General features: G+C 41.6%; 1 protein-coding gene and 1 long non-coding RNA gene across 3 annotated transcripts in view; one reads left to right on the top strand and one right to left on the bottom strand.

Moving 5' to 3' along the window:
* Window positions 1–16548, bottom strand: asb5b (ankyrin repeat and SOCS box containing 5b). Its single transcript, XM_084005005.1, has 7 exons — window positions 16332–16548; window positions 12827–12906; window positions 12393–12500; window positions 10806–10959; window positions 3035–3169; window positions 551–742; window positions 1–477 (listed from the first exon to the last, which is right to left on the bottom strand). The coding sequence occupies exons 1-7, from the start codon at window positions 16450–16452 to the stop codon at window positions 347–349; spliced, it is 921 nt and encodes a 306-aa protein (XP_083861131.1). The 5' UTR covers window positions 16453–16548; the 3' UTR covers window positions 1–346.
* Window positions 16549–17255: 707 nt separating this feature from the next.
* LOC311010493 overlaps window positions 17256–26109 on the top strand; it is a 315498-nt gene continuing 306644 nt past the window's right edge. Inside the window, exons 1-3 of one of the 2 annotated variants that reach the window (XR_014596798.1) lie at window positions 17256–17469; window positions 17756–17856; window positions 18586–18751. This is a non-coding gene — a long non-coding RNA (uncharacterized lncRNA). Of the gene's footprint in view, window positions 17470–17755; window positions 17857–18585; window positions 18870–26109 lie in introns of those variants that run through there. The other variant, XR_014596799.1, reaches the window with a different exon arrangement.

Below are 26109 nucleotides of genomic sequence, written 5' to 3'. Positions count from 1 at the left end.
ACGTTGTCTACAAATGGATGTTTGAATGAAATGTGTACATTTGTGCATAGACTTGGATTATGGTGTGTAACTTTAGAACAACCTCAGACTCCACAGCATCGCCTCTCAGCAAGTCAACATGTGGACACAAAATTACTTAATTTAGCATATTGAATAAACATTTAAATCAACACAAAAGCAATGCACCATGTACCAGAGCAGATCATGCAGCAGAGTACATCTTTACTCAGCCTTACAGTTTATTGTGCTGTGTGTGAACAAAAAAATGTGGTTAACTAGGGACTTGGCACGTTCAAATTTAAAATGTTAAAGAAATTGCATCTGATAGCATCTGCATGTGATCCCATCATCCTGTGTGCTCCAGATAGTGAGTGAGCAGCAAAGGGAGAGGAAGGAGGGGGAGCAGCTTCAGTCTGGTTCGACCAATCAGGTTCCTGATCCGGAGACGACACAACTGGCTGAGACTCCTTGGAGAAACTAGAAGGAGACAGAGTGATCCTCTTACTGTTGAGATTATTGACAATCACTGCGGTAAAAGATATTGCAGTACCTTCAAAATTCTGTAGCAGCTGTTGTGTTTTTCCACCAGCAGGTGCTAGCTCCACGGGCCGCTGGTCATTACTATCTCTGACGTTGACGTTAGCTCCGTAGTCCAATAACACCGACACCTGATCTACACTGTCCTGTCTGACAGTGGCATGCAGAGGACTGTCACTTCCTCTGCCTATGTTAACATTGGCTCCTAGAGAAAACACAGACAAGAGGAGAGAAAAGAATATATGAAGTATTACATTAAGTCATACTGTAGATGGAAGAGAAGATAACTATACACCGGATTCGACACCTGCAACAAAGTAGAATTGGACCCTTTATTAGAGTTCAGAAGAACGAGTTTCAAAGAGGAAAAGCCGAGAGCAGTTGATCCCAAAAATTGTCAAGATAATCCTGAGGGGTCACAGGTTGATTACTAACTCCCACACCAAGTGCAGGGCTCCAGAGCTCCCCCCCTGCAACCATTTTGGGCACACATGCGACCAAAAATCAGTGAAGTGCGACCTAATATTTTCCTTGGTCGCACTGGTACGCCTAACATCTAGCTGAGGCCTGTACTATGAAGCGAGTTCAACATACCAGGGTATCTTCCAGTTATCCAGTTTAAGTAATCCTAACAAAGGCAATCAGAGATCAGCGGTCACACAACGCTGGTTATCAACTCGGTAAGTCAACCCAGGGTTTCCGTTTCCAGGAACATAACCTGCCCCGGAGCAGGCTAGCTCTGCAGCGTAAGTTACCATGGGGATGTAGCCCGGTAAGAAGTGAACCAGCGTCGTAGGAGGGAAAACCAAGAGTTAACGCTTAAGTTACCTCGCTAAGCCCAAATCCTGCTTCGTAGTACAGGGGTGTGTTCCAGAAAGCAGGTTTCCCTGAAACTCTGAGTTTGTTAACCCTGAGAAGAGGGATACTCTGAGTTTTCCGTTCCAGAAAGAGAGCAAACTCAACCTTTAGGTCAGTTACCATAGTAACTGACTGTGAACCTAACCTGCTAGCTGGCAGGTTTGCTTCAACAAACCCTGAGTTTCTCCTACATTTCTCCGCCTTTTTCCGGAAAACTGAACCAACTCTGAAAAAATGTGCCGTCCTTTCCTCGTCACCCTAATCGATACGGAAATAAAAGTGATTCTAGCAGCTTTACGTCAGGAGAGGATTTTGATTACTTAGAAGGAAATTACCGTTTTTCCTACCGATCACATATCTATACAACATTCTCCGACATTTTCAACATTTCATATCGCGGACATAATCCAGATTCTTTGCAGATTGCTTTTGCGAACGGGAGTTTTCTGAAAAATGACATTTCTGTGTTGAAATAGATGCTTATATTTACTGTTTAATATGTAAAACATGATTAAAATCATATGCCTTAGTCTATGTATTTGCACAATATTCTTAGGCTTAATTTTCAGATGCAGCCACTTTCTTTTTGTACACCACTACTTTGTGAACCACAGGAGTTGAACCCGTCACCTGCACCATAGGTAGCGTTGCCAACATTACACCACAGTGTCACTGTGCAAATCTGAAAATAAAGACTTATCAGCTTTAGATCAATCGACTGTTTCATTCAGTGATACACATTAAGTCGGGCAGTAAATGTCTGCCATGCCAACTATCTCTACTTTGCTGCAGTTACGTCGCTCCGCTTTCGAAGGATGAGCTCGTTTTCTACATAAACACTCAGTAATATCTAATAACTCTCTCCTGGTTGATGGTGAATCATAGTATCGGAGCTCCATGGATGATGGCATTGTAGAGTTGGCAGGCACGCGCGTAACTCAGAGTTTACATACTCAGAGTTGATTTAACTAATTCAGAACTGCTGTTCTGGAAGAGTTGGTTGACTCAGAGTTCAGGGTTAGGTTCAGCGTTGGTTGAGCCTGATTTTGGAATACCCCTCAGGCCTCTGGTCTGTTTGTATGTGTAGTGGAATGTTTTTTTCACTGCAAAGAAGAAATACCACGGTCTGAGCCAATCAGAGGCCGAGTAGGGGCGGGCCTTCGTCTTCGTCTGACCGTAACTGCAGCAAAGTAGAGATAGTTGCATTTATGCATTTACTGCAAAGAGTACGAGCAGAGCCTGGCTAGGAACGCTGCTTTTACTGTTGAGCATCGTCGTTCAGAGTCTAAACGTTAAAAAAGCACCAGAGGGTGCACCTAAATTAAATAGTTAGGCGCACCTGTGCGACCAATGTAGTTATTCCAAAGTTATTCTGGAGCCCTTAAGTACTCAAGTTATGAAGGTGTAGAGTTACACATTGATGTGAATGAGAAGTCCAAGACTTTACTTGAAGAGTTTACCAATATTTTACATAAACAGCACCACAGCTCTTTGTCAATCCACTTTGCAGCATTGAGTGTGCAAAGCTTGAGGCACACTAAAGCAAAACAATCATAGAATTATTGGCTCCTGCTCCCAGTACAGGAGGTAACACAGTTACAGGTTGAAATGGCAGAAAGTTGCAGGAAAGTAGACGCACCGCTATGCAGCAGAATCTTTGAGCAGGCTGTGTGTCGGTGTAGACAGCTCATGTAGAGAGGAGAGCCCAAGTGGGACACTTCATAGTCTGGATCTGCTCCATGAGACAGCAGGGACTCCACACACTGGCTATTACCTGCATGCCCCCCCCCCCCCCCCCCCCCCCCCACCACCACCACCACCACACACACACACACACACACACACACACACACACACAAACACACACACACACACATTCATTCACAAACTTAATAAAAAGGTAATATTTTTAATTAGAGTGCTTTTTATTTGACAAGATACTTTATTAAGTTATTTTAGGTTACTTATTCTACTGTATGTTTACTAGTGAGTGAAAGTATTGCCTCTTTTCCTCTTGTTTTCAGTATTCTATTTTAAGTATTTATGTTGACAAACTAGCAGGAGCAGATTTGGTTATTAATAGATAATTATTAATATCAATAGAATTATTGATATAAATCATTAATCATATATTTATTATTAATACAATAAATCAGGGAAAAGATAACCCAACCTGTACTTAGTCTTAAAATAAAGGGGCTTGTACTCAAATGCCAATAATTTATCATTTAATTTATAACTATTAGCATATGAGTACAAACAGTTGAAGGATTTATGAATTCTTTGCAGAGAAGAGATTAATATCATTCATTCTCATACAACATTATTAAACACAGCAGTTCAAAAGACGTTTATTAACAGTAAACAAAGAAGCATACACTAAGTCTAAGTGGCCTATCTAACTAAATACTATACAAGTGTGTGTGTGTGTGTGTGGGTGTGGGTGTTGGCAAAACAAAAATGTCAGCTTTGGGTCAGCCGTGTGGTTGAGTTCTTTGTGGGAGGCCGTGTGGCCCTGCCTGGAGAACAAGTTTCTATATATGTGTGTATCATTAATGTAATACATGTAGTGCTGTTAGGAAAGTTGGATTAGTGAGCATGCAAACTGTCTGTTTTAGATCACTAACAACTGAACTAAGGTTACACACTTAACTCAACAATACATCAAATAGAAAATCACTTTGAAACATTAATGTCATCACATCCAGTTTCTGTCCTAAGCTATGCCCAGATTGTTAACAGTCCTTGAAGAAGGGTTGCTTGTTCCTCTGAAGAAAGGTTGCTGTCTTCAGGTTCCTGGGAAGGAAAGTTGCTGTCCTTGGAGTTGTGGATGGAGGAATTTCTAGTGAGATGCGTCTCTACTGGAGGTGATCCTGTGGCTTGAAAGGGGGACACCAGCTGAGCTGGGTCTCTTTAGCCGTTCCTTGTAGGCTAAAACAGGCTCCAACAGCCAGCTTGTTGGCCTGTTTGGCTGATAAGTCCATAGACGAGATGTCTCACTCGCGGGATGTCTCACTTGTTCTGCAAAGCCGGGGTGCTATCTAAACACAGACACTGTTGCGGCGTTACGCCGCAAACAAAGTTCTATCTAAATGCTCCGGTTCGTGGCATATTTTGACTCGCCTTTCCGCCATTACGGCGAAATCATCCGTCTAAAGGGGGCTAGAGTTCAGTGACACAGGCCTGCAGGAAGATGGGGGAGGGGGAAAGACCCCCTGTGGTGTTGCGAGGCTGTTTCCACACAGAGGAAAAAGAAAAAAAACGCTGTCTGTTACATGTCCCTCCCTCCTATGCTGGCCATATGACCAGCCATGGCAAAACCAGGAACAAGTCGACCTCGGGGCATTTTGAGCAGTGTTGGGCAAGTTACTTCAAAAGCGTTATGCATTATTTATTACGTGTTACTGTCATTTCAAAGTAATTAGTTACATTACAATATTACTGTCTTTGAATTGTAAGGCATTACACTACTTTTCCATTAGTTTTGCATTACTTTTCACCAAAATAAAAGGAAATATGGATTCTGTGTTCTCAATAGATCTCCTTGTGTTCAATGCAGCTCATTACACAGCAGGAGGTGATGTGGTATGGCATAATGACTGAGCTAGGCTGAAGGCTAACAAAAGTACAATATAATGTATAATATAAGACATTTTATAATAGAAATACTCTAACTTTAGGTATTCATATTGAAATCAATAGAGCTAGAGCCTAATACTGTAGATTGTAAAAAAAAGTCATGACAAGATACACAACCCTTTTTACATTTCTATCCATGGACGTCGGAACTATTTTCTGAGAGGGGGGCGGGATTTTTGTTGGGAGGGTCGGGGGAGAGACCACAATGATTAACGAACTAGACTGGATAAACGGTCCGTGTACTTTGCGGCCATCCGACTTTCGTTTTGTAGTCGACAATCGGAAAACGGACGAGTCCTTTCCCGTTTTTCGCTTCAAAATAAAAGAACGAAAAACGGAAAATGACTCGTATCCCGTTATTCGTTTTAAAAACGGAAAAAGAGAAACAGAAAACGACTCGTTAACTGCACGGGTCGAAACTTGCATTACGCCCGCTCCGCCACCCTGCGCCGCCCTGCGCTGCACCACGAAACTAGGGCCCACTGTTTTAAACACGCACCAAAAGCGTCAGAGCGGACATAAAAGCGGTTAAAGACCGACAGGGAGAATCGGAGCCTCCGCCTCTTCGCCGCCGCCACTCAGCTGTTGATCCTCGGAGTGACCGGCTTTCACACTTTTCCAAAAGTGGAGCGTATGTATGGCGTTATATTTGTGCCACATTTATGAAGGAGCAATGTGAGATTTTGAGCGCAGAAAAATATATTTTGCGAGCACAGAAATTATATTTTGAAGAGAAATGATACGCGAGCAAAACATAATGTCATTTGAGCAGGCATAAATATATTACTCTCACTCAGTTTTACTGATTTTGAGTTATTCACAGATTCTGAAAGTGTAGTTTCTCAGCTTTCCAATGATGTTAACACATGGAAATCTGATAATATTTGAAATAATTGTGGCCATTTGAATGTATGCTTCTCTGAAAACCGTTCACTGAGAAAACTGGCCTGAAAGATTTGCAAATCTCACCTCACCTCACCTCACCTGGCCAGAAAGGAAACACAATGGTGCTCATTTGCATCTCATTCAGATAAGCCCCCCTGAGTAATAATACAGATGTCACTCAGTGATATCTGGTACCTGTTAGCCTGCAGGGCAGAAAGTATTGTAGAGGTTTGAACAATGATTATCAAAAGCAGTAATCATGTAGTTAATGTTGATGTAGTGTTATTAGTGTAGTGTTAAGCATTTACTGGACTGATCAGAATTAGAAGGTACTTTATGGAAATGGTAATGCTTCAAGTGTACAATGTAAACATTGGAGGAAAAAAAATCCTACAGTACAGTCAGTACTAGAATTAAGTGAATTTAGTCCAGGCCCAGTCTCCTCAAAGTGTTTGATTATATCAGTCAGGGTGTCTTTGCCAATTCTGAAAAGGAAAACAAAGAAGTTTCACATCATGTGTCATGCTAACAGGCATCATGTGTCATGCTAACAGGCACCGTCTAAGTAGCTAATGCTAAAACTTTTATGTTCACCATAGCTTTCTGCTAAATCTTTTAATGTCTGCACTGTTTTTAATTATTGCAAATATGTTTTTATTCTATTTTCTTTCTGTAATGCATTTTTAAAATTTTTATTATTTTCTTTTAATTCTTCTATTTTTTTTCTTTTTTCTTCTCACTTTGTTTTATGATGTGAAGCACTTTGAGTCTGCCTTGTGTATGAAATGTGCTATACAAATAAAGTTGCCTTGCCTTGCCTTGCCTAATGATTTAGCAACTAGCCTATTGTCACCAGGTAGGCTAGTTGCTAACCCATTAGCATCATAGTCAATTCAAGCAATGCCAACAGGCCCCTTGGCACCTGTTAAATCAGATGCCCACATTACGAGCCAAAAACCTCCCATTACAGCTTAGTTTCGACGTGCATATACATTTAAAATGACAGTACTGAGCTAGCTTAGCTAGCTAAGCAAAGTAGATAACTTGGATGTTAACGGAAACTCACCCCATAAAAAACTGAAAAGTATTCCTGCAGACTTCGTTGCCTCCGATGAAATAAGAGGTCTGGGCGCAATTTCTTTTCAACTGCAGCTTTTTGGTGGATGTAGTCATTTTCAACGTAGCTACTGTACCTCCATTTGCTCTCTTTCGGCAGCTAAAGAATCCATCCGTATGCTGTACAAAAGCTCTTGAGAAAGTTTGTCGCTACATGAATGTCTTCCAAGGAGAGAGTTCTCTTTTCTTCTTCCGTAGCATTTGCAGTCAAAGTTAAGGATTTTCTCCATCCCCCATGTTACCGTAGATATAGCGTCTGATATCTAACGCTCCAGGCCAACAGCGCTGAATAAGTAGATGTGTTTCGCTTCTAACGTGCAGCTGATTGGCCGAAAAAATAACCACAGCGCGTGAATGGCCAACGGTTATCAGTATGGAAATTAAAGTGATGGTTCGGAGTGAAATGCACCCTAGGTAATTTCCACCATGACATCCAGCCAAACACCCCCTCCGAAACATTTTTAGCGATGGTCAGCATTGGTCAAGATAGCCGCTATCAGCCGAATGGCTTAGTACTAGCGCTATAGTACATAGAGTATATCTCGTAAATTACCCCACTAATAATGCATGGAATGTTACCAAACTTCTGCAGTACACATAGGGTATGTACTCACAAAACGAGGCATTTGAAAGTTTGTAAGTACACCAGGAGTTTATTTAAAAGAACACTTGCCTGATAGCTTCTCGGCTGCTATGCTACCGCAGCGTAGACGCCACTTCCGTGTATAAACATTTAGCGAACGTTTTCATACTCTCGCGTGAAACTCGCGTCACGGCATCAGCTGGGTAAACACGGAAGTAGTGTCTACGCTGCGGTAGCGTTAGTTAGCGTTAGTAGCCGAGGATAGAAGCTATCAGGCAAGTGTTCATTTAAATAAACTCCTGGTGTACTTACAAACTTTCAAATGCCTCGTTTTGTGAGTACAGACATTATGTGTACTGCTGCAGAAGTCTGGTAACATTCCATGCATTATTAGTGGGGTAATTTACGAGATATACCCTCTGTACCATGGCGCTAGTACTAAGCCATTCGGCTGATAGCGGCTATCTTGACCAATGCTGACCATCGCTAAAAATGCTTCCGAAGGGGTATTTGGCTGGATGTAGTGTTGTCACGATACCAACATTTTGGTACCGGTACCGGTACCAACATGTGTTTCGGTACTTTTCGATACTTTTTCAAATAAAAAGTGAACGCAAAAAATGTCATTACTGACTTTATTTTAATTGAAAATCTTAGAACAATAACATATTAATCAGCAAATAAAATAAAATACCACAAAGACAAGCTTTTCTAATGCACACAATTTTAAAAATGTTAAAATATGAATACAATAATATAATATAAAATATAATAATATAAATAAACCAGCTCTTTTTTTTTTCTTCCAGAGCTACTTTTGTTAAGAGTGAAGGGCGGTGGCGCTTGCTTTTAGCACTGAATGTGGCTTTTCTTCCTGAGTAAATGACCTGTCGTTCCCTGAGCTCAGTGTGCAGGTCTGGGTGCTTGTCCTTTAAGTGTTTGGCTAAGTCGGAGGTGTTTCCGCCGTTAGCCAGGCATGTTTTAAACACCGTTTACACAGTGGTGCATCGGTGTTAACTGCCTCGCTTTGCGCATTTGTTTTAAGCTAAAGTACGGCCATATCGCACTTCGCGGCGCTGGTTTGTCCGCAAGTTGCGGCGTGGTGATGGTTGCAGCAGCCATTCTCCTCTCCGTGCTTCTCTCGCTGTTGCTCTCTCGCGCTCTCTCCAAGCTTTCGTCCTGCTCCGTTTGTTGCAGTCTAAGCTGCTCGCTAACTTGCTAGCGGTTTCCTCCGGCTTGCTTGCTTTTTCCTTTTATCTCCCCAAGCTGCCGGTCGCTCCTCGTCCTCTCAGCTGTAGTTACAACGCGGTGATGTCACGTGGCGAGTTTGCCGCGCTGTTGCGGGCGCTGCCGGCGGCGCTGCAAGTACCGGTCCCGTCCAAATGCAATATAGTACCGTTTTAAATGCCTCAGTACCCCGGTACCAAATTAGTACCGGTATACCGTGCAACCCTAGCTGGATGTCATGGTGGAAATTACCTCGGGTGCATTTTACTCCGAACCATCACTTTAACTGCATCGCCGTACACGCCCCAGGAAAGACACAGACAACAGCAGATTTTTTCCAAAACTACAAATACAAAATGTATACTTTTAAGGCAACCAATACTGTTATCTGAAACATGGAGTGGCTTCTTCATGATCTCAACTTGCACATTCTGCAAAAAAAAACAAAAATCACTAATTTTGAAAAAAAAAAAGAAGCTTATTTCGTTGCGAATTCATCCCAGCCGACTTGTTGCTGGTTTTGCCATGGCGGTGGCTTTGGCTACCCCTGCTGGTTGCAGTCACTGTTGAGGTTGAGGTCCTGAGTGAGAGGCGAGGCCTTCACTATAAAGCCTACCCTTGCGCCCTGCCTGACGACGCTTTTCAGCTGAGGATATTTTTATCTCACAAATACCAGGCAAATTGATTAGTTGTTTTTTTGTACACTGCGCAAGAATATCCACGGGGGGAGTTTCAACAAAATCATCCACCAAAGACATTTTGCACAATGAGGGATAATTTAGATGAAACAAAAAATCTCAAAGGATAACAATTGAGTAACTATGGCTCTGCAGTTACAGTCATGAGTGGTCATGTAAAATTTGCAAAAATGACCACGGGTCCACTCAGAAAATACAGCAAAAAATACCAGCATAAAATTTGAATCTGGCAATTAACTAAGCGCATCAAGTGCTGATTACTTCCACAACAACGACTGGAAAAACGAAATGGGCAATTCATTTGAGGTACAAAAACACCCGTAAATTAATTCAAAACTTCACAAAGAGGGAAAAGAACGAAAACAACCCTATTTACCTCTCTATCTATCTTAAGTGGTTCCCTTACCCGGCGTGCAGGCTCGTAAGCTCCACAAACGACCACAAGCAGTCAATCGCAAAACCTGAACGTATCGACTAAAGGTTACCACCAAAATTAAATCACAAAACAACAAAATGGTTATCTTCCTAGGGTGCTAACTAGAATGGAGAATACTCACGAAAGTCGTCGCTTTTTTTTTTACTAGTCCCGCAAAATAGCTGTATTGTTCAAAAACTACAAAAGTCTCAGACGCTAGTTATCCCAGACGAGCCCCCAATTAACCAATTAATGTTACGAGTGGAACCCGAACATATAGGACGCAGCAAAAACTCAAGGTCTAGGGGTATTTATTGAACATAAAAGGTGGGGTTTAACAATGACTAGGCTCACATAATTTCAAAAACACGAGGCGTGCCAGAGGCAGCGGAAGCCAGACTCAGGAGTGAACCGGTAGCAAAGACGCATTAAGCAGGCGTCCAGAAAAAGCGTCGTCAGGCAGGGCGCAAGGGTAGGCTTTATAGTGAAGGCCTCGCCTCTCACTCAGAACCTCCCCTCATAATACCCTCCATTTCCATTTTTATTACTCTTACTGTGTATTTTCACTGATGTGAAATCTTACACAATTTAGATTAATTAATTATTACTTCGATCAATCTCTGGAATAAGAATTTTCTTCGGGATTTATAACGTTTTATCATATTTTATCGAGCAGTACCTAGGCAGCAATGTCAGGTTCTGAAAAGTAAGTAAATTAGTAAAGTAAATTCTACAGTGCCTTAAACTTGCATTCTCTCTACTGGTCAACTAAAAATGCATTCTCTCTACTGGTCAACTCTGTGATTTTGGGCGATACAAATAAACTGAATTGAAACTGTGTATTTACCTCTCTTGCAGGCTTCGTGCAGAGCCGAGGGGAAGTGCGTGTGTTTTGTGTGTGTGTGTGCTCCATTCTGCAGCAGTAGCTCCATACAACCCACACTCCCAGACGCAGTACAGTTGTACAGAGGAGTGACGCCATCGATGGTAGCAGCATTCACCTAGCAACACAGGTAAATGAGAGAAATACAAAACAGTCACTACATCAACTAACACATACACAAATAGATGTCAGAAATTACAAAGTCAATGCGTTCTGTGCTCTGTTATGTTCTTAATATCCAGATGCCTTTAAAACCTTTAAAAAAATAACACTTTTAGCTTAATCAGTGGGTTTAATTTCTTAAAAATGTGAATGGGTAAATTAAATCAACTTATCCTATGTGTTGTCTAGCCTACATGTTGAATAATAATAATAATAATAATAATAATAATAATAATAATAATAATAATAGTAATAATAATAAAAATAATAATAAATCACAAGATTTTAAACCGTTTTCTTTTGACTTTGATGGATCTTTGGACAGAGGACACAGTGTTGACTGCATCAGTCACACTGCTACTATCAGAAGAAGAAAAAAATCTTCGTCCTCAGCTCCACTTTATAATGTATTGATATTGTGCTGGGAGCAATAAGGTAAAGTGAGAGTATGCCTTGTGTTCGTCCTCAGCCACTGTACCTGTCGAAGTTGTTGTTGTGTCATAGTATTTGAGTGCCAGATTATAGAGCTACAGTACCAAGAAAACATTGTCAGGTTCATTAAGCCACATTACTTTACAAAAATAACTTCAATTTCAGTGTGGCTCAGAGAATTCAGTGGTCCATTCTCTGTCAGCGACCTGCCTGCTCTCACTCACTCTGCTCTGCACTAGAGACTGTAATTCATTCATCCACCCACATAATCTGGAACAATAACATTATTCAGAACATTAAATATTCTTACTATATCTACCCTCCTGTGTCTGAATCTTGCATTGTGGTCCAAGTTCAGAGTTTAGTAACAAGAATGGGAAGAAAACAACAGTGTTTGTAGGCCTATGTATTGATTCATTGATTTTATTTCCCCACCGTAGCGAGTGATGGGAATCTATCTATCTCTGAATCAGGCAAGATCACAAACTGACTGATAGACCGCCTCATTAATACAGTTACATGCAGGAGAACAGACAAATATATTTTTTGATAAACCCTGACTTTTGGGGGAGATCATTACAGAGCACCACTCGCTGTGTGTGTTTGTGTGTGTGTGTGTTTGTGAGACAGAGAGAGAGGAATGGGCGATTGCACGCAAGCCCTAGTTATTAGTTATAAGTTATTTATGTCCAGAGCATGGGTGTGTGTGCAGGTGCATGTTGTGGCAAATAACAGTTATATGTGGGGCATGCTGCTGTGAAACAGACGGGTAATAATAATAACAAATATTGTATGCATCATGGGAAAACGAGCCAGATATCATCTTGATATTGGCAATCGACTATTGGCAATCGCATTGACCATCATCGATCCCTGAGATCATTGTCTGTCTTCACAACCCTAGTGGACACATGGTGAAATTAATATAATGGATGTGATGAGAAGAAGGATACTTACATTAGCTCCAGCATTTATTAATGCTCTGACACAGGCCACGTGTCCTGACAGGCAGGCTTCATGGAGAGGGGTCACATGATCGATGGTGACAATGTTAGCGTGATATCCCTAAAAAAAACAAAGCACACAGCATCATGACTATAGGAAGCACACTGGCTTGTTTGAAACAGTCTTTCTATTTCGCGTCTTAGAGTCAGTATTTCTATTTTGAATAAATTCTGAGTAAATGATAGCTTTACAGCCTAAAATGTAACATTCAAACAATGACTCTATTCAACTACAAGCAAATGAAGCAGATAGATTTCACCTTGGATTTGGCTGAAGTAAACTGAGCATTCTGGATCTAAGATGTCTTACGACTACATCAAATTCCAGATGTAAAAACTAATCCCTGCCAAATGTCCTCTGTATATGTGTGTGTGTAAGGACATTGCCTGGGCCAGTAGAGTGCGCAGGGCAAGCAATCGACCCTGAGAAGCTGCTTCATGGAGAGGGGAGCGATCCGCCCAGGACCCTGGACACAAGGAACATTTTTTTTACTATCTTCATTGAAATAAATTAGTACAACGAACATTCTCATTCAAATCAATATGGCAGAATGGTCAGAGTGGTGGCCATTTTTATAGCAGGACACTTCTGGATAAAGTAAACAGACTTATGACACATTGCAGACTCACTGAGGTGAGTTTCTGCTGTAATGACTATCACTGGTGTAGATAATGTTACAAAGTATAGAGACACACTAAATGAGTAATATTTAACAAGATAATGCTTCATCCACACCATAGGAAACACACTCACATGGTCAGAAAAGTCAGGTGGAGGCATAGACTCTACCGGTATACCAGAAGTGGAAGTGGTCATTGTGACATAAACCTGTTGGTTTGTAGACTTAAGTTTTGAAGCCTTGAGTTCAACATTTTTGCCCTTGCTGTCTTGGAATTTCTTCAACCACTGAAGGGAAGGGACCATATTTGGACTGTGGAAGAACAGGTGGATCTGATTAACACAAGCAGCAGAGCAGCACCCCGAGCAGCAACCTTACTGGCTTGTAAATGGCAAAATTGTCTGTTTTGGGTTCAGTCCAGCGGTAAACCAGCAGACATGTGCCTTGCTAGATACAGTGAATACAGCTTGGTGAAATTCACTGAGCACCTCTGGGTGATGTTGTGAACTCCGACAGGACGGTGTTTGATTACCAGGTGTATCTGTAAGTCCCACAACATGTACAAAGCAGTAATAGTGGTTATTTTAGTCATGGTTGATGATAGTGTCTACGTGGAAGCCCAGGTGACGCGAACGAACACAAATGATCCTGGGGTCAAACTCAGCAAAGGTGCAAACCTACCTAAGTAACTAATTATATTGGTAACGTGGTAGCGACAGTAGTGAGGTGGTGTTATCGATGCCATGGTAGCGACCTACAATCACAAAAGCATACTCAGAGTTTGCTAGTCACTTCCTACTTTAGTGATAATCATTTAAAAAAATCAACAGGGGCAGCATAATTGCCTTCTGTAATATTTTATTAAAGAAAAGGCTTTTCTTTGTCATAAGTAGATATGACTTTCTATGAACACAAAGTCCTCCTGTTACAGGTGATGAGCATATCCCTGAGTGAACTGTAGCCTATACACAAATATTTAAATGCAATAATCAATGCAGCTGCATTTCAACACATCAGAGCGTAGCTGTGGTCTCCCGGAGCCATGGGAGTATATTATGTTCCATAGAGAGACCAAACAAACTAGGAGTAAAACCAGAGACTGTCCGGGTGCTGCATTTCTGAGTTCCTCCTTTTGTGTTCCATAATCAATACGGAATAAAAATAATCGATTTTTGACAGTTGTGAATCAATTCAGGATCGTCCAAGTCTGCATCGCGATGCATCTAAGAATCGATTTTTCCCCACCCCTAGTAAGAAGTAGGGTAATTTTTAGGTATGCTCCGATCGATATGGATATGGACCCTAAACAGGTTGATCGGTGATCGGTCAAAGTGCCGATCAGAAAAGCCGATCGCATATTAATATATTTTAATTACCCGAGACTGTTTTTCTGCGCCTGACGCAGGTGGGAATTTCGTGGCCGGTGGCCTGTCAAAGTTCCAGCGTAAACAACGCTAGTGACGTGTGGTGGGCTTTTATCAGCCACCCTCGTGCGCACAGTCGGCTCGTCCCGTGTCTGTCGATCAGAGCGCTGCTCCGCTGGGATTGTTCCAAAATACAACGTGCGCAACTTCGCGAGCCGCGCAGGTGAAGTATCAACATCACATGCAAGAACGTCAGCCGTTCGTCAGCTTAATTACAGCCACCCGAGTGGAGCTGAGCTAGCGGGCAGTGGAAGCACACAGCGGCATTTTTATTATTAAAGTACGCTCCGGTTCCCGTCCCGTTCCGCTCCGGTGTGCGCACATGTTTGTAGTCAAAACGAGCGTAGCTGAACGAGCAAGTGGCCACTAGCAGGCAGCGGATTTTGCAGAGAGCGGAGCGAAGTACCGGTCCGGTTCCGCTCCGGTCCGCTCACACCGTGAGTCTGAAGCCCAAGCCCGACCCAGAATCCTGCTGTGTCCTACACAGTCATCGACAGTATGTTCAGTCATAAAACGGCTCTATTATTATTATTATTATTATTATTATTCTCCCATCCATTCTGTGATTGGTGATTGGTGATCGGCCGATTTATGATTTCTGTGATTCTTGGATCGGCCCCCAAAAATGCTGATCGGAGCATCCCTAGTTTTATTCATTTTTTTTCTTAATGCATTGCCAAAATGTATATGATCGGGAAAAATTATCGGGAATGATCGGAATTGTATCTTGAGAAAAAAAAAGTGATCGGATCGGGAAATATCGGGATCGGCAGATACTCAAACTCAAACGATCGGGATCGGATCGGGAGCAAAAAAACGTGATCGGGACAACCCTAGTAATTTTCTCACAGACTTCCATGCAATCAGATTATTTTTGCAACCAGGAGTCGCCCCCTAATGGTAAGTAGCCTAGAGAAAATGCAAATAAATGTAAGGCACTTCAGCATTGTCCTCACTTTTCAGGACTGATTCTCAGCATTGCTTCCTGTATCTCCCTCCCTATATTTAGTGTGAGTGAGCTTTTTCTCAACAGCCGTGCCATCAATACTGCAACTCAGTATACACCCCCCAAGAACACACAGTGTTATCTACATACCCACATCTACCCATATCTCCGTCTTCCCATGGCACACCCAGCAACTGGTAGACATGACATTTTGAATGAAATGGACGGGAAGGGACCTCTATACCTCCTGCTTGTAGAGTCTGTCAGACTGGAAGATCACCTTACCGGCTACACTGAACACGGAGAGCCTCTGCAAATACTAATAATAACTACTAGCCGATTCAGGCCAAGACTTTTCCTAACAACATAATAACATAATTCAAATGCATGATAACATGTCATTATTTGACATAAGCACTGCACACACCCACATTTACAGTATAACTGTTTATTTGTTGTCATATAGACATTCTGTCAGGGTCAGTGGTTTATGCACATTTACTTAAAATTTAAGGACACCATTTGTATGTAATAATTATTATGTTACATAATGTCAATTATGAGTATGTTAAAATGTGTCAAGTCACCATGAAAACCTCCACTTCTAATATCGATGCAAGTGCAATAAAAAAATGCTGACTCCTCCCCACTTTTTTCAGAAAATGACACACACAAAAATCTTCCACTTGCTGTTATACAGTAATGGCATACATGATATATTAGAAGTGGTTCATAAAAGCTTAACAGGGTTGACAACAATCCAATGTCGAACCTTAAATTGTCACATTATTTATGCTACAATTTGTCTTTTTGCACAACTGCATTTGAAGGTTTAATCACCCCCTGGATCAGCTAAACACCTGTTCCCAACAACAACATAAACACCCTGAGCATGTACCGACCTTGGCTCGTCAGAATTCCCCAGCAGGCCTTCTTCCTCTCCTGGACGAGCTCGGTTAGCGGCCCGGGCTCAGCTCTTCTTTTCCGTGGAATTTCCGGAGCTCCGGACGGAACCTCTGGCATCTTCCCAAGGCTGGACCTCACGCTCTTAGCGCTCAAATAACACTGCCTGCAGCAGCTGAGCGCGAGCCAGACTGGGTGAGGCTGGTGATGAAATCTGATTGGCTGAACGCCTTTGTTGTTGTTGTTGTGTTGAGCGCACATGACCAACTCACATGCGTGCCCACGTGTCGACGAGAGGAACTATTTTTATCGTTGAAGTGGATGCGCAGCCCTCTGACTAGATTCCAGTTTAGATCTCCACGCTCATTATGTGTAGCCTACATTTGCTCTTCGACTATTTTTTTTTTTTTTCAAACCAAGGGAGACATCGAACTCATTCACATAAGGATGAAGCACTGCAAAAAATAAATGAAAAATACAAAAAAAGAAAAAAAAACAGGAAACACAATTAAAAGAGAAATCCGACCGGCTCCCGCTGTATGGAGTTAGATTTGTGTCTTTAATACATGCGAGAAAATAAATGATCTGAGAGAAAAAAAAATGTTTGAGAGAAAAAATTATCACACTGGTAGCAAAAAAGCATTTGATGAGAGAAAAAAATATATTTGAGAGAAAAAGTTTTCATACCAATAGCAAAAGATAATAATATTTGAGACTAAAGAAGGTTTTGAGAGAAAGTATTTTCTCATAGAACATAAAAAAATATACATTTTTAAAATTATTTCTGAAAAAAAAAAATCTCTCTCAAAATATTGTTTTTTTGCTATCAGTGTGAACACATTTTCTCTCAAAACGTTTTTCTTCTCGCTCTCAAAACCTTTGCTCTCGAAGCAATTTCTTGCTCTCGTGTCAGGATTTTGCTCTCGTGTCAGGATTTTGCTCTGGCCGTGAAAATGATGTCAGGGGCGGGGCCACGTTCCTATTGGCCGGTCGGGTGAGCCCCGTCTTGGGAGTCTTGGGAGATCTACTTAACTTCCCCAAAATGCATTGCGGCTCGTCTGACTTCTGAAAAGTTTTGGATAATGGCAGACGATTGCGGTGATTCTGGCGACAGCCCGACACAAACCGCGTACACATGTAAGTATACTGTAACACGATTTTTATGTTTCCAGCTGACTTTTAAATCGTATTGATAATGAACGTTACTTTATTGTTGTTGGAATTGTACGTTAACGTTACGAATCGAAGGTCCTGCCAGCCGGCTAGCCTACAGACGGTAATTTACCATAGAGGTTAGCGAGCGTAACCGAAGCGGCAAATGTGCCGTTTTTACCGACGTTAACTAAGAATATAGTGCTTATGTTAAACCGTGGTTATATATTTACTAACGGCGGTAAATAACGCGGTGCACCGTTCGTTAAAGGGACGGATGCAGGCACCGAGCGCCTCATCCGGTGGAGGGAACGATGAGGAGACGTTCACCGGCAGGAGGAATGCTGCTCTGAGAGGCTTCACTTAAAAAATGTGGTGTTAAATGTTATAATTCTCATATGCAGGGCTTACTACTACTGTTGCATATTAAGCTACTCAATGATATAAGGTTGAACACCAGCGTATATAGATGGGAGATGTACTGCTCTCCTGAGATGTCTACCTGAAACGTTCTGTTGAACATGAATGAAGTTGTCTTTCTTATTAATAATCAGGCAAAGTCAGTGCTGGGTAATATCTACAATGTGTTAAAACATCAGAGTCCATTAAGTTTATCCCATGTGGAACAGTATTACTGTCAATATAATAATATACGACTAGTGGTGAATAGTTGATCTAAACAATGATTACGATAAGTGTTTGTATGTATGTATATGTTGTTTATAGGAACTGACGGTGTCAGCACTGAGGGAGGAGAGGTCACTGCTGCACACTGGAAGTGTTTATGGTCATGGATGAGGTGATGGAGCAAAGACCTGCTATTACCCCACTACACCCCATCTCCTCAGCCATGATGCCAACCACTGCAGCAGGGTCTCTCCTCAAGAGCAGGAGGGAAATAGACCTGTAGGCCAAAACACGAGTCAACAATCATATATATATTCAGATATTTATTATTTAGATTTGTACACAACCTCATAATCGTAAAACATTTAACAGGAAACATTTGTCTGTAAGAACTACTGTGTGGTATTACTTATAAACTGCACTACTGATAAACACAAATAAAACCTCAACAATAATCATGTTCCTGCAACACAGGGATCTGGACATTTGGAGCAGACACTGCAGCTACGAGCCTCTGAGGATGTCCCAGGACTGCTGGAGTCTCTGAGGATGTCCCAGGACTGCTGGAGTGGCTCGTTGGCTTCGTCGCTGTCACCTCCATCACCACCGTGGAACTATGGACATGGAACCCATCTGTTCTGTTAGTAAGCAGTGGACGAGGTTCTCCGTGGAACGCCTTGAAAGACAGAAGTCCTTCCTTAAATCCCCTTCCCGAAGTAGAGGCCCATCGGGGGAACATGAGGATTGACCTGCAGTACGGCCGTCTTATTAAAACCACTTATATTAGCCTACATGTAGCCTACATTTGTTTATGCATGCATATGCACATCTATTGATAATCAAATAATAAAGGAACGTATTTAAACCAGATAAGTCATATTACTTACTTCAGAGGGAAATCCAAATTCCATGTATGTGAATAATGTAGCTCCTCCGACGGGCAGATTGCCTCCGTCGTCTCCGCGGTGAAGGTTGCTGGTGTTCCGTGGTCAGAGGTATAGAGTGAAGAAGCTACTCAGGTAAGAGGAAGAAAGAGGGAAAGCGTGGGAACGCGCATATAAACTGTAGAAAACATTTGAAAATTGTAATTTGAAATATTTAGAAATATTTAATTAAGTGTAATAATAATCATGCTTTATATTTTGATAAGTACTTTCCATTAAACGGGAGCTAGAACCGCTAATGTAATCGATTCAGTTACGTGAGAGAAGATGAGGACGAGATGTCAATAAAGTTAAAAAACAAAAAAAAATGTAGTATGATATGTGTAAACTTCCATGTGAACAGCAGCATACTCAAACGTTCATTTAGTAGGCAGTATGCAGTACATACACGTTGAGTATGTAGTAGGCAGTGCGTTAGTATGGCATTTCGAACACAGCCTGTGAATCGACAATGGCGTAATGACTCAGTTCGACTCCCAAGACGGGGCTCACCCGACCGGCCAATAGGAACGTGGCCCCGCCCCTGACATCATTTTCACGGCCAGAGCAAAATCCTGACACGAGAGCAAAATCCTGACACGAGAGCAAGAAATTGCTTCGAGAGCAAAGGTTTTGAGAGCGAGAAGAAAAACTTTTGAGAGAAAATGTGTTCACACTGATAGCAAAAAAAATATTTTGAGAGAGATTTTTTTTTTCTCAGAAATAATTTAAAAAAAATTATATTTTTTTATGTTCTATGAGAAAATACTTTCTCTCAAAACTTTTTTTAGTCTCAAATATTATCTTTTGCTATTGGTATGAAAACTTTTTCTCTCAAATATATTTTTTTCTCTCATCAAATGCTTTTTTGCTATCAGTGTGATAATTTTTTCTCTCAAACATTTTTTTTCTTCTCTCAGATCATTTATTTTCTCGCATGTAATAAAGACACAAATCTAACTCCATACTCTCTTAGAAATAAGGGTTCCAATAGGGTTCTTTCACAAGGGCTGAGGTTTATGGAGCTAGAACAGTCTCATAATTCATAAATGCACACAGAAATTCATAAATGCACAAAAAAGATTTACAAATGTATTTGGGGATTTGTATATACATGTGACTCAAAACACAAATACATTTTCAATGCACACACAAATATGTTTCATTTCATATGTAAGTAAAAAATATTCACATATAAAAAACAAGATTCATAAACATATTTCCAATGCACACACAAATCTAAAAAAAAATCACAAATACATGAATGTTAAAGTATTTGCAATCTTCATCAAATACGCATTTGGGGCTTGTTACATTCATATATGAACTGTTGGACCTGTATTTACAAAGTGCTTTTAATTTGTAAACCTCCCTGCATTTGTGTGTGAAACTTTTAAGACTCCCCTGACGTGACTCTGATCCACAAATGCGTTTTTTCTAAGAGGAGGTTGTCTGTAGCCAATCAGATGTCTCCCTCCTTTACAGCCAATCACGTGAGTGTCTCCCCTCCTCCGGACGGCGGAGACGAAAGATGGCCTCTGGCAGTTCAAATGTAAGTAAAAAGTACTCATTTCTTGTGAATCTTTTACATAAGTCATATTCCAGAATTATGAATGACTGTTTAGCATGAATCGTGACGCTAAATCAGGTCTGAAACCTGTTTTCAGTGACAGAAAGTAAATGCATTCAGCTGTATTTTTTGTTTGGTTGTTTATCGGCTGTGTTTACCATTTCGGGTGCTACCGTATGCTGGTTAGTTAGATAAATTAGTCCTCAAACACATCATACAGTTTGACATGTTAGAGTTAGCATTACAGAAGCAAGTTAGGTTTAAGTGTCAGGAGTCATTCACGCAGCGGCGTCATCGGCCGTAGCTTACGGCTCCGCTAACGTTCATCTTTCCTCTGTCCTGTGTACTGCGAAGCCAGTTTAGTGGGTTAGCGAGCAGTGGCGTGCACACATAGACACTAGGTGGTGCTAACGCACCAGGACTTTTGCCCTTTATCAACGAAAATGCCCTTTTGAAACTTTTTTTTTTTTTTTATATTATTAACATTTTACTGAGGCCGGTTTTGAAATGATCTTTTAAAAACCTAAGCGATTAAAAACGACTGAAACAATGCCCAAAAATGAGCCACGTCCCCCTTGCACAGACCAGACTCAATTCTCTTCCTTTGTCACGTGCACTCGCGCTGGCACGCGCAGGGCACCACATGCGCTTCAGTAAACAGAAGCGTCTCCAGCATAGCAGGCACGGTCGCAGACAGGCATCTTCTCCCGTGTTCCCACCAGCCAGGTAACATACAGATCAAGTAAAATCGTATAGTTTGCCCTCTAAGCCCAACGTGTAGCCTAATCATTTTGTTGTGCAGTAAAATGTCTCATACAGCAACAAACAACTAAGCATTTTTAGCCGACTGGTCACCTGATAAAGTTTTACGCTGTATAGCCCAATGACAGATAACGCAAGGACGACCATAGGCTTATTAGGCTACAAATTATTTCGGTAGAGTTTGCAATTGCAAATCTGCAAATGTGTTAGGACGAACATTTTCTGTTGTATAGGTTTTGTCAGGCAACATAAATTAACACATTTATTTGTGGCAGAAAAAAACGGGAAGTTCCTCATGTGAAAAATGCCCATCTGTAGGCCTATTCAATGACAACAGTTAGCAGCTAACTCCTTCTTCTCGTACTTTTTGGTCTCTTTGTTAATTGTATATTGATTTTGATTTACTAATTGCAGCACAATGCCAAGAAAAGAGAGGCTGAAAAAAGAACGAATAAAAGAGCTACAGCAGGCAGCACAGGGAAGCAGCTCTCTGCTCTCCTGGATGAAAGGAAAGCCACACGATGGAAGGTCAGAGTCAAAGTCAGAATCACTAACTGTTGTGTGCCTTAGTTAGGCTATATGCTATTGATCTGCTCCTTTGGGCTAATGGTATTGAAAAGTCTTATCACATTTTATTTTTAAGTGGTTTGTACAAAATCAGCAGGCATTAAAATAGCTATTTTGTAGGCTACCATAAGTCAAGACTTCCAGTCATGTTGCTGTAATAGCCCATATTTAAACTAATGTGGCATATTTGTTGAAGCTATCATTATTATTATTATTATTATTATTATTATTATTATTATTATTATTATTATTGTGATAAGGGTTATTATTATTATTATTATTATTATATTGTAGCCAGCCACAGCAGGGAAGCTCTATACCATCAACATCTACCAGGACAGGAGATGAGGAAGAGTTCAGGGAAGACACAGAGACAGAAAAGGATGAGGGAGAACAGCAGGATGAGGAAGAGCAGGTGGATGAGGAAGAGCAGGTGGATGAGGAAGAGCAGATGGATGAGGAAGGGCAGGTGGATGAGGAATAGCAGGTGGATGAAGGAAAACAGGGAGATGAGCCAGATGAAAGAAGAAAAGAGATGAGCAAGATAGCGACTTTGCCTTATCCAACGGATCCTTCACATGTTTCTGCGTTTAAAATCAAGGGTAATGAATACATTTCGATGTGCTGCAGTCGGGGCCCATGCCAGCCAGATATACCATACCCAAAAAATACAGAGGGGAGATCATTCCAGAAGCAGTGGTTTTCAGGGAATGTGTGGCTGGAATACTCCCCTGCTGGTAATTCCATGCATTGTTTTAGCTGTCGGCTTTTCCTCTCTGAGGAAAAATACAAAAGTAAAACAGCCTGGACAACTGATGGCATCAGAAAGTGGGGCACTGCTCTTGAAAAAATCAAGCAACACTCCATCACAGAGATGCACATGACAAGCATGGTTCGATGGACCAACTTCCAAAAAAAGCTCCTCCAGTCTGCATTTGATGTTTCAGATGTAAAGGGGGTGGAAGTTAGAGAGCGAGAGAGGCAGGCAAATAGGGAAATCCTGACCAGATTGATTGACCTCACAGTGTATCTTGCACGTCAGGGACAAGCATTCAGAGGGCATAATGAGAGTGAGTCCAGTGACAACCGTGGCAATTTCCGTGAATTGGTGAATGTGTTTTCTCGATATGACAGTGTCCTGAAAATGCATTTGGAAAAGGTTTCCAAAGCTAAAGACACCAAGACTAGGCCCCAGGTGTCACTGCTTTCCAACAGATGCCAAAATGACATCATTGCAGCACTAGCCACTTACATCAGAAGGGAGATAAACCACGAAATAAAAAAGGCCGAAATGTTTTCCATCCTCCTTGATGAAACCTCTGATGTCTCACACAAAGAGCAAGTGTCATTTGTTGTGCGATATTTGCATGACATGACAATCAAGGAGCGGTTTATTGAAGTCTGCAACGTAGACTCCACTACAGGCCAGGAGCTGGAGAACACTGTGTTGTCCCTTCTCCAGAAGAATGGCCTAGAGCTGAGCAAAATGTATGGCCAAGGCTATGATGGAGCAGCCAACATGAGTGGCATGTACAAAGGCCTACAAGCGAGGATTCGTGCACATAATGAGAAGGCGCTCTATGTGCACTGCAAAGCCCACTGCCTCAATCTGGTACTGGTGGAAGCAGCAAAATCCAGCAAACATTTTGTGACCTTCTTCAACCTGGTGGAGAAATTGTATGCTTTTTGCACAGGCTCCCCAAAGCGCCATGCTGCCCTAGTCAGATTTCAGGAGTCCTTGTTTCCTGGACAGCGTGTCTTGGCACTTCAGCAGCTGTCAGATACCAGATGGGCTTGCAGGGAAAAAGCCCTGAAGGCACTTCAGAAAAATCTGAAAGCTGTTCTGATGCTCCTGGATGACATCACTGAAAGTGACCCACCAAACCTGGCCAGAGGTGATGCGCAGATGTACAGGAATGCCATCAACTTCCTGTTCATTCTGTGCATGGAGATCACAACCCCAGTGTTTGAAGTCACTGCTATGGCATCAGATTCCCTCCAGAAAGAGGGATTGGACCATTCCACAGCCCACAAGGTCATTGATGGTGTTCTTCACACATTGAGCTCCATGAGGTCTGAGGAGAAATTTGGAGAAATATTTGGATGTGCAACAGAAAAGGCAGAGAGTTTCAATATTCCAGTACCTACTGTGGTGCCTGGTCAGGAGAGGAAACGAAAAGTGCCAGTGCGTTACCAACACAACCCAACAGTGTCTCAAGTAGGAGCTCAGTTTGAGTCAGTGGAGGCATATTTCAGGAGTAGCGTGTACTTCACCTTCCTGGATATTATGACTGAGGAGATGAACAGGAGATTCAAAGGGGAGAACACTGGAAGCCCTACATCAAGAATCATTGAGTCATTCCAGCCCTTAACTGTACATGCTTACTGGGTAGGCACACCAAACACAGAAGCCACAGAAGCGGTGCACATTCTCTGTGAGTTCTATGGAGAAGATGAGGAGCAGCTTAAGACAGAACTAAAGGTCTTCCACTCCAGCTTCACTTCAAAGAACCTACAAGAGATATTTGCAATACTGAGGGAAAACAATGGCCAGCTGATCTTTCCTGCCTTTGTCAAAATGATCCAAATATATGCAATATTACCAGTGACGACTGCTTCAGTTGAAAGATACTTTTCCAAGCTGAAAATCATAAAAACGAAACTAAGAAGCCTGTGTGGAGAGGAAAGGCTCTCTGACCTTCTCTTGCTTGCCATTGAAAGAGACATTGAGGTAAACCACAGTGAGGTCATCAACATCTTTAAAGACATGGCACCAAGAAGGATGCTGCTTTAAAGCAGTACGCAGCAAGAAGTGGAGGGTAAACAGAAGACAGTGGAGGGCAAAGTGAAGTTTATCTACTTCGCCGAGATGTCTAGAGTTCATCTTGGGACTTAACAATGACTGTATATAGTTAATATAGGATGTGGATTTTATCTGTTGGTGGTGTGACTTTTTTCTATAGGAAACTCACGTGTAGAGAATGATACAAATAAAATTAAAATTTCATTCAACATGTGCGTGTAACTTTTTTATAATAAGGTGTTCCGCATGCGCTAAAAAGTGCCCTTCCCTTCCCCCCTGAGCACCTGCCCCCCAAAATGTCTGTGCACGCCACTGTTAGCGAGGTATGTTGAGTCTGTACTACAAGTCAGTCAGTCAGGCTGTACTACAAAGGTGGCTCTCTTTTAGATCACCACGGTAACTTATGCTTAGCTCATAACCTGGTCCCGACCAGGTTATGTTCAGAGTTTAATCATAAAACCGGCTATAAAAGCGCTGCTGTTTCACTATTTAACTAATTTACAGCTTGCGGCACCTTTACTTTGAAAGTCCAGTGGAGCTGGATCAGAACGGAGCGTTTGTACGGAGGGAGAGATCAGCTGATCCGCTGCTGTTGACTTTATCTCTGAGCGTCTCCGCCTACAGGTGTTCTCCTCACCCGTTGAGCTGAGCGTCAGGAGCTCATTATATATTAGACTATAGTCTATATTTTACTTTTATATACAGTCAGTCACCACTGATAGAAGTTGTTCGCTCGCAGCAGGACGGATAATCAGATGGATAATCGGTTAAGTTAATAATTTAACTTAATGTGGCCGTGAATAAATTAATTCCGATGTTTCGCCTGTTATATTTCAGTGTCAAACAAAAAATACAGCTGAATGCATTTACTTTCTGTCACTGAAAACAGGTTTCAGACCTGATTTAGCGTCACGATTCATGCTAAACAGTCATTCATATTTCTGGAATATGACTTATGTAAAAGATTCACAAGAAATGAGTACTTTTTACTTACATTTGAACTGCCAGAGGCCATCTTTCGTCTCCGCCGTCCGGAGGAGGGGAGACACTCACGTGATTGGCTGTAAAGGAGGGAGACATCTGATTGGCTACAGACAACCTCCTCTTAGAAAAAACGCATTTGTGGATCAGAGTCACGTCAGGGGAGTCTCAAAAGTTTCACACACAAATGCAGGGAGGTTTACAAATTAAAAGCACTTTGTAAATACAGGTCCAACAGTTCATATATGAATGTAACAAGCCCCAAATGCGTATTTGATGAAGATTGCAAATACTTTAACATTCATGTATTTGTGATTTTTTTTTAGATTTGTGTGTGCATTGGAAATATGTTTATGAATCTTGTTTTTTATATGTGAATATTTTTTACTTAC

Source organism: Eutrigla gurnardus (genome assembly GCF_963514095.1).
Source record: "Eutrigla gurnardus genome assembly, chromosome: 3".
In the NCBI taxonomy this organism is placed as follows: Eukaryota; Metazoa; Chordata; class Actinopteri; order Perciformes; family Triglidae; genus Eutrigla; species Eutrigla gurnardus.
The sequence above is the reverse complement of the archived record's forward strand: the minus strand, read 5'-3'. Positions and strand labels throughout refer to the sequence as shown.

What these genes read in the sequence shown, in the direction of transcription:
- asb5b (XM_084005005.1), bottom strand. Translation starts at nt 16,452, where the DNA reads ATGCCAGAGGTTCCGTCCGGAGCTCCGGAAATTCCACGGAAAAGAAGA. An exon ending in GGGAATTCTGACGAGCCAAG is followed by an intron (nt 12,907 to 16,331) that starts GTCGGTACATGC and finishes CCTTGTGTCCAG; the next exon opens with GGTCCTGGGCGGATCGCTCC. An exon ending in TGCGCACTCTACTGGCCCAG is followed by an intron (nt 12,501 to 12,826) that starts GCAATGTCCTTA and finishes TGTTTTTTTTAG; the next exon opens with GGATATCACGCTAACATTGT.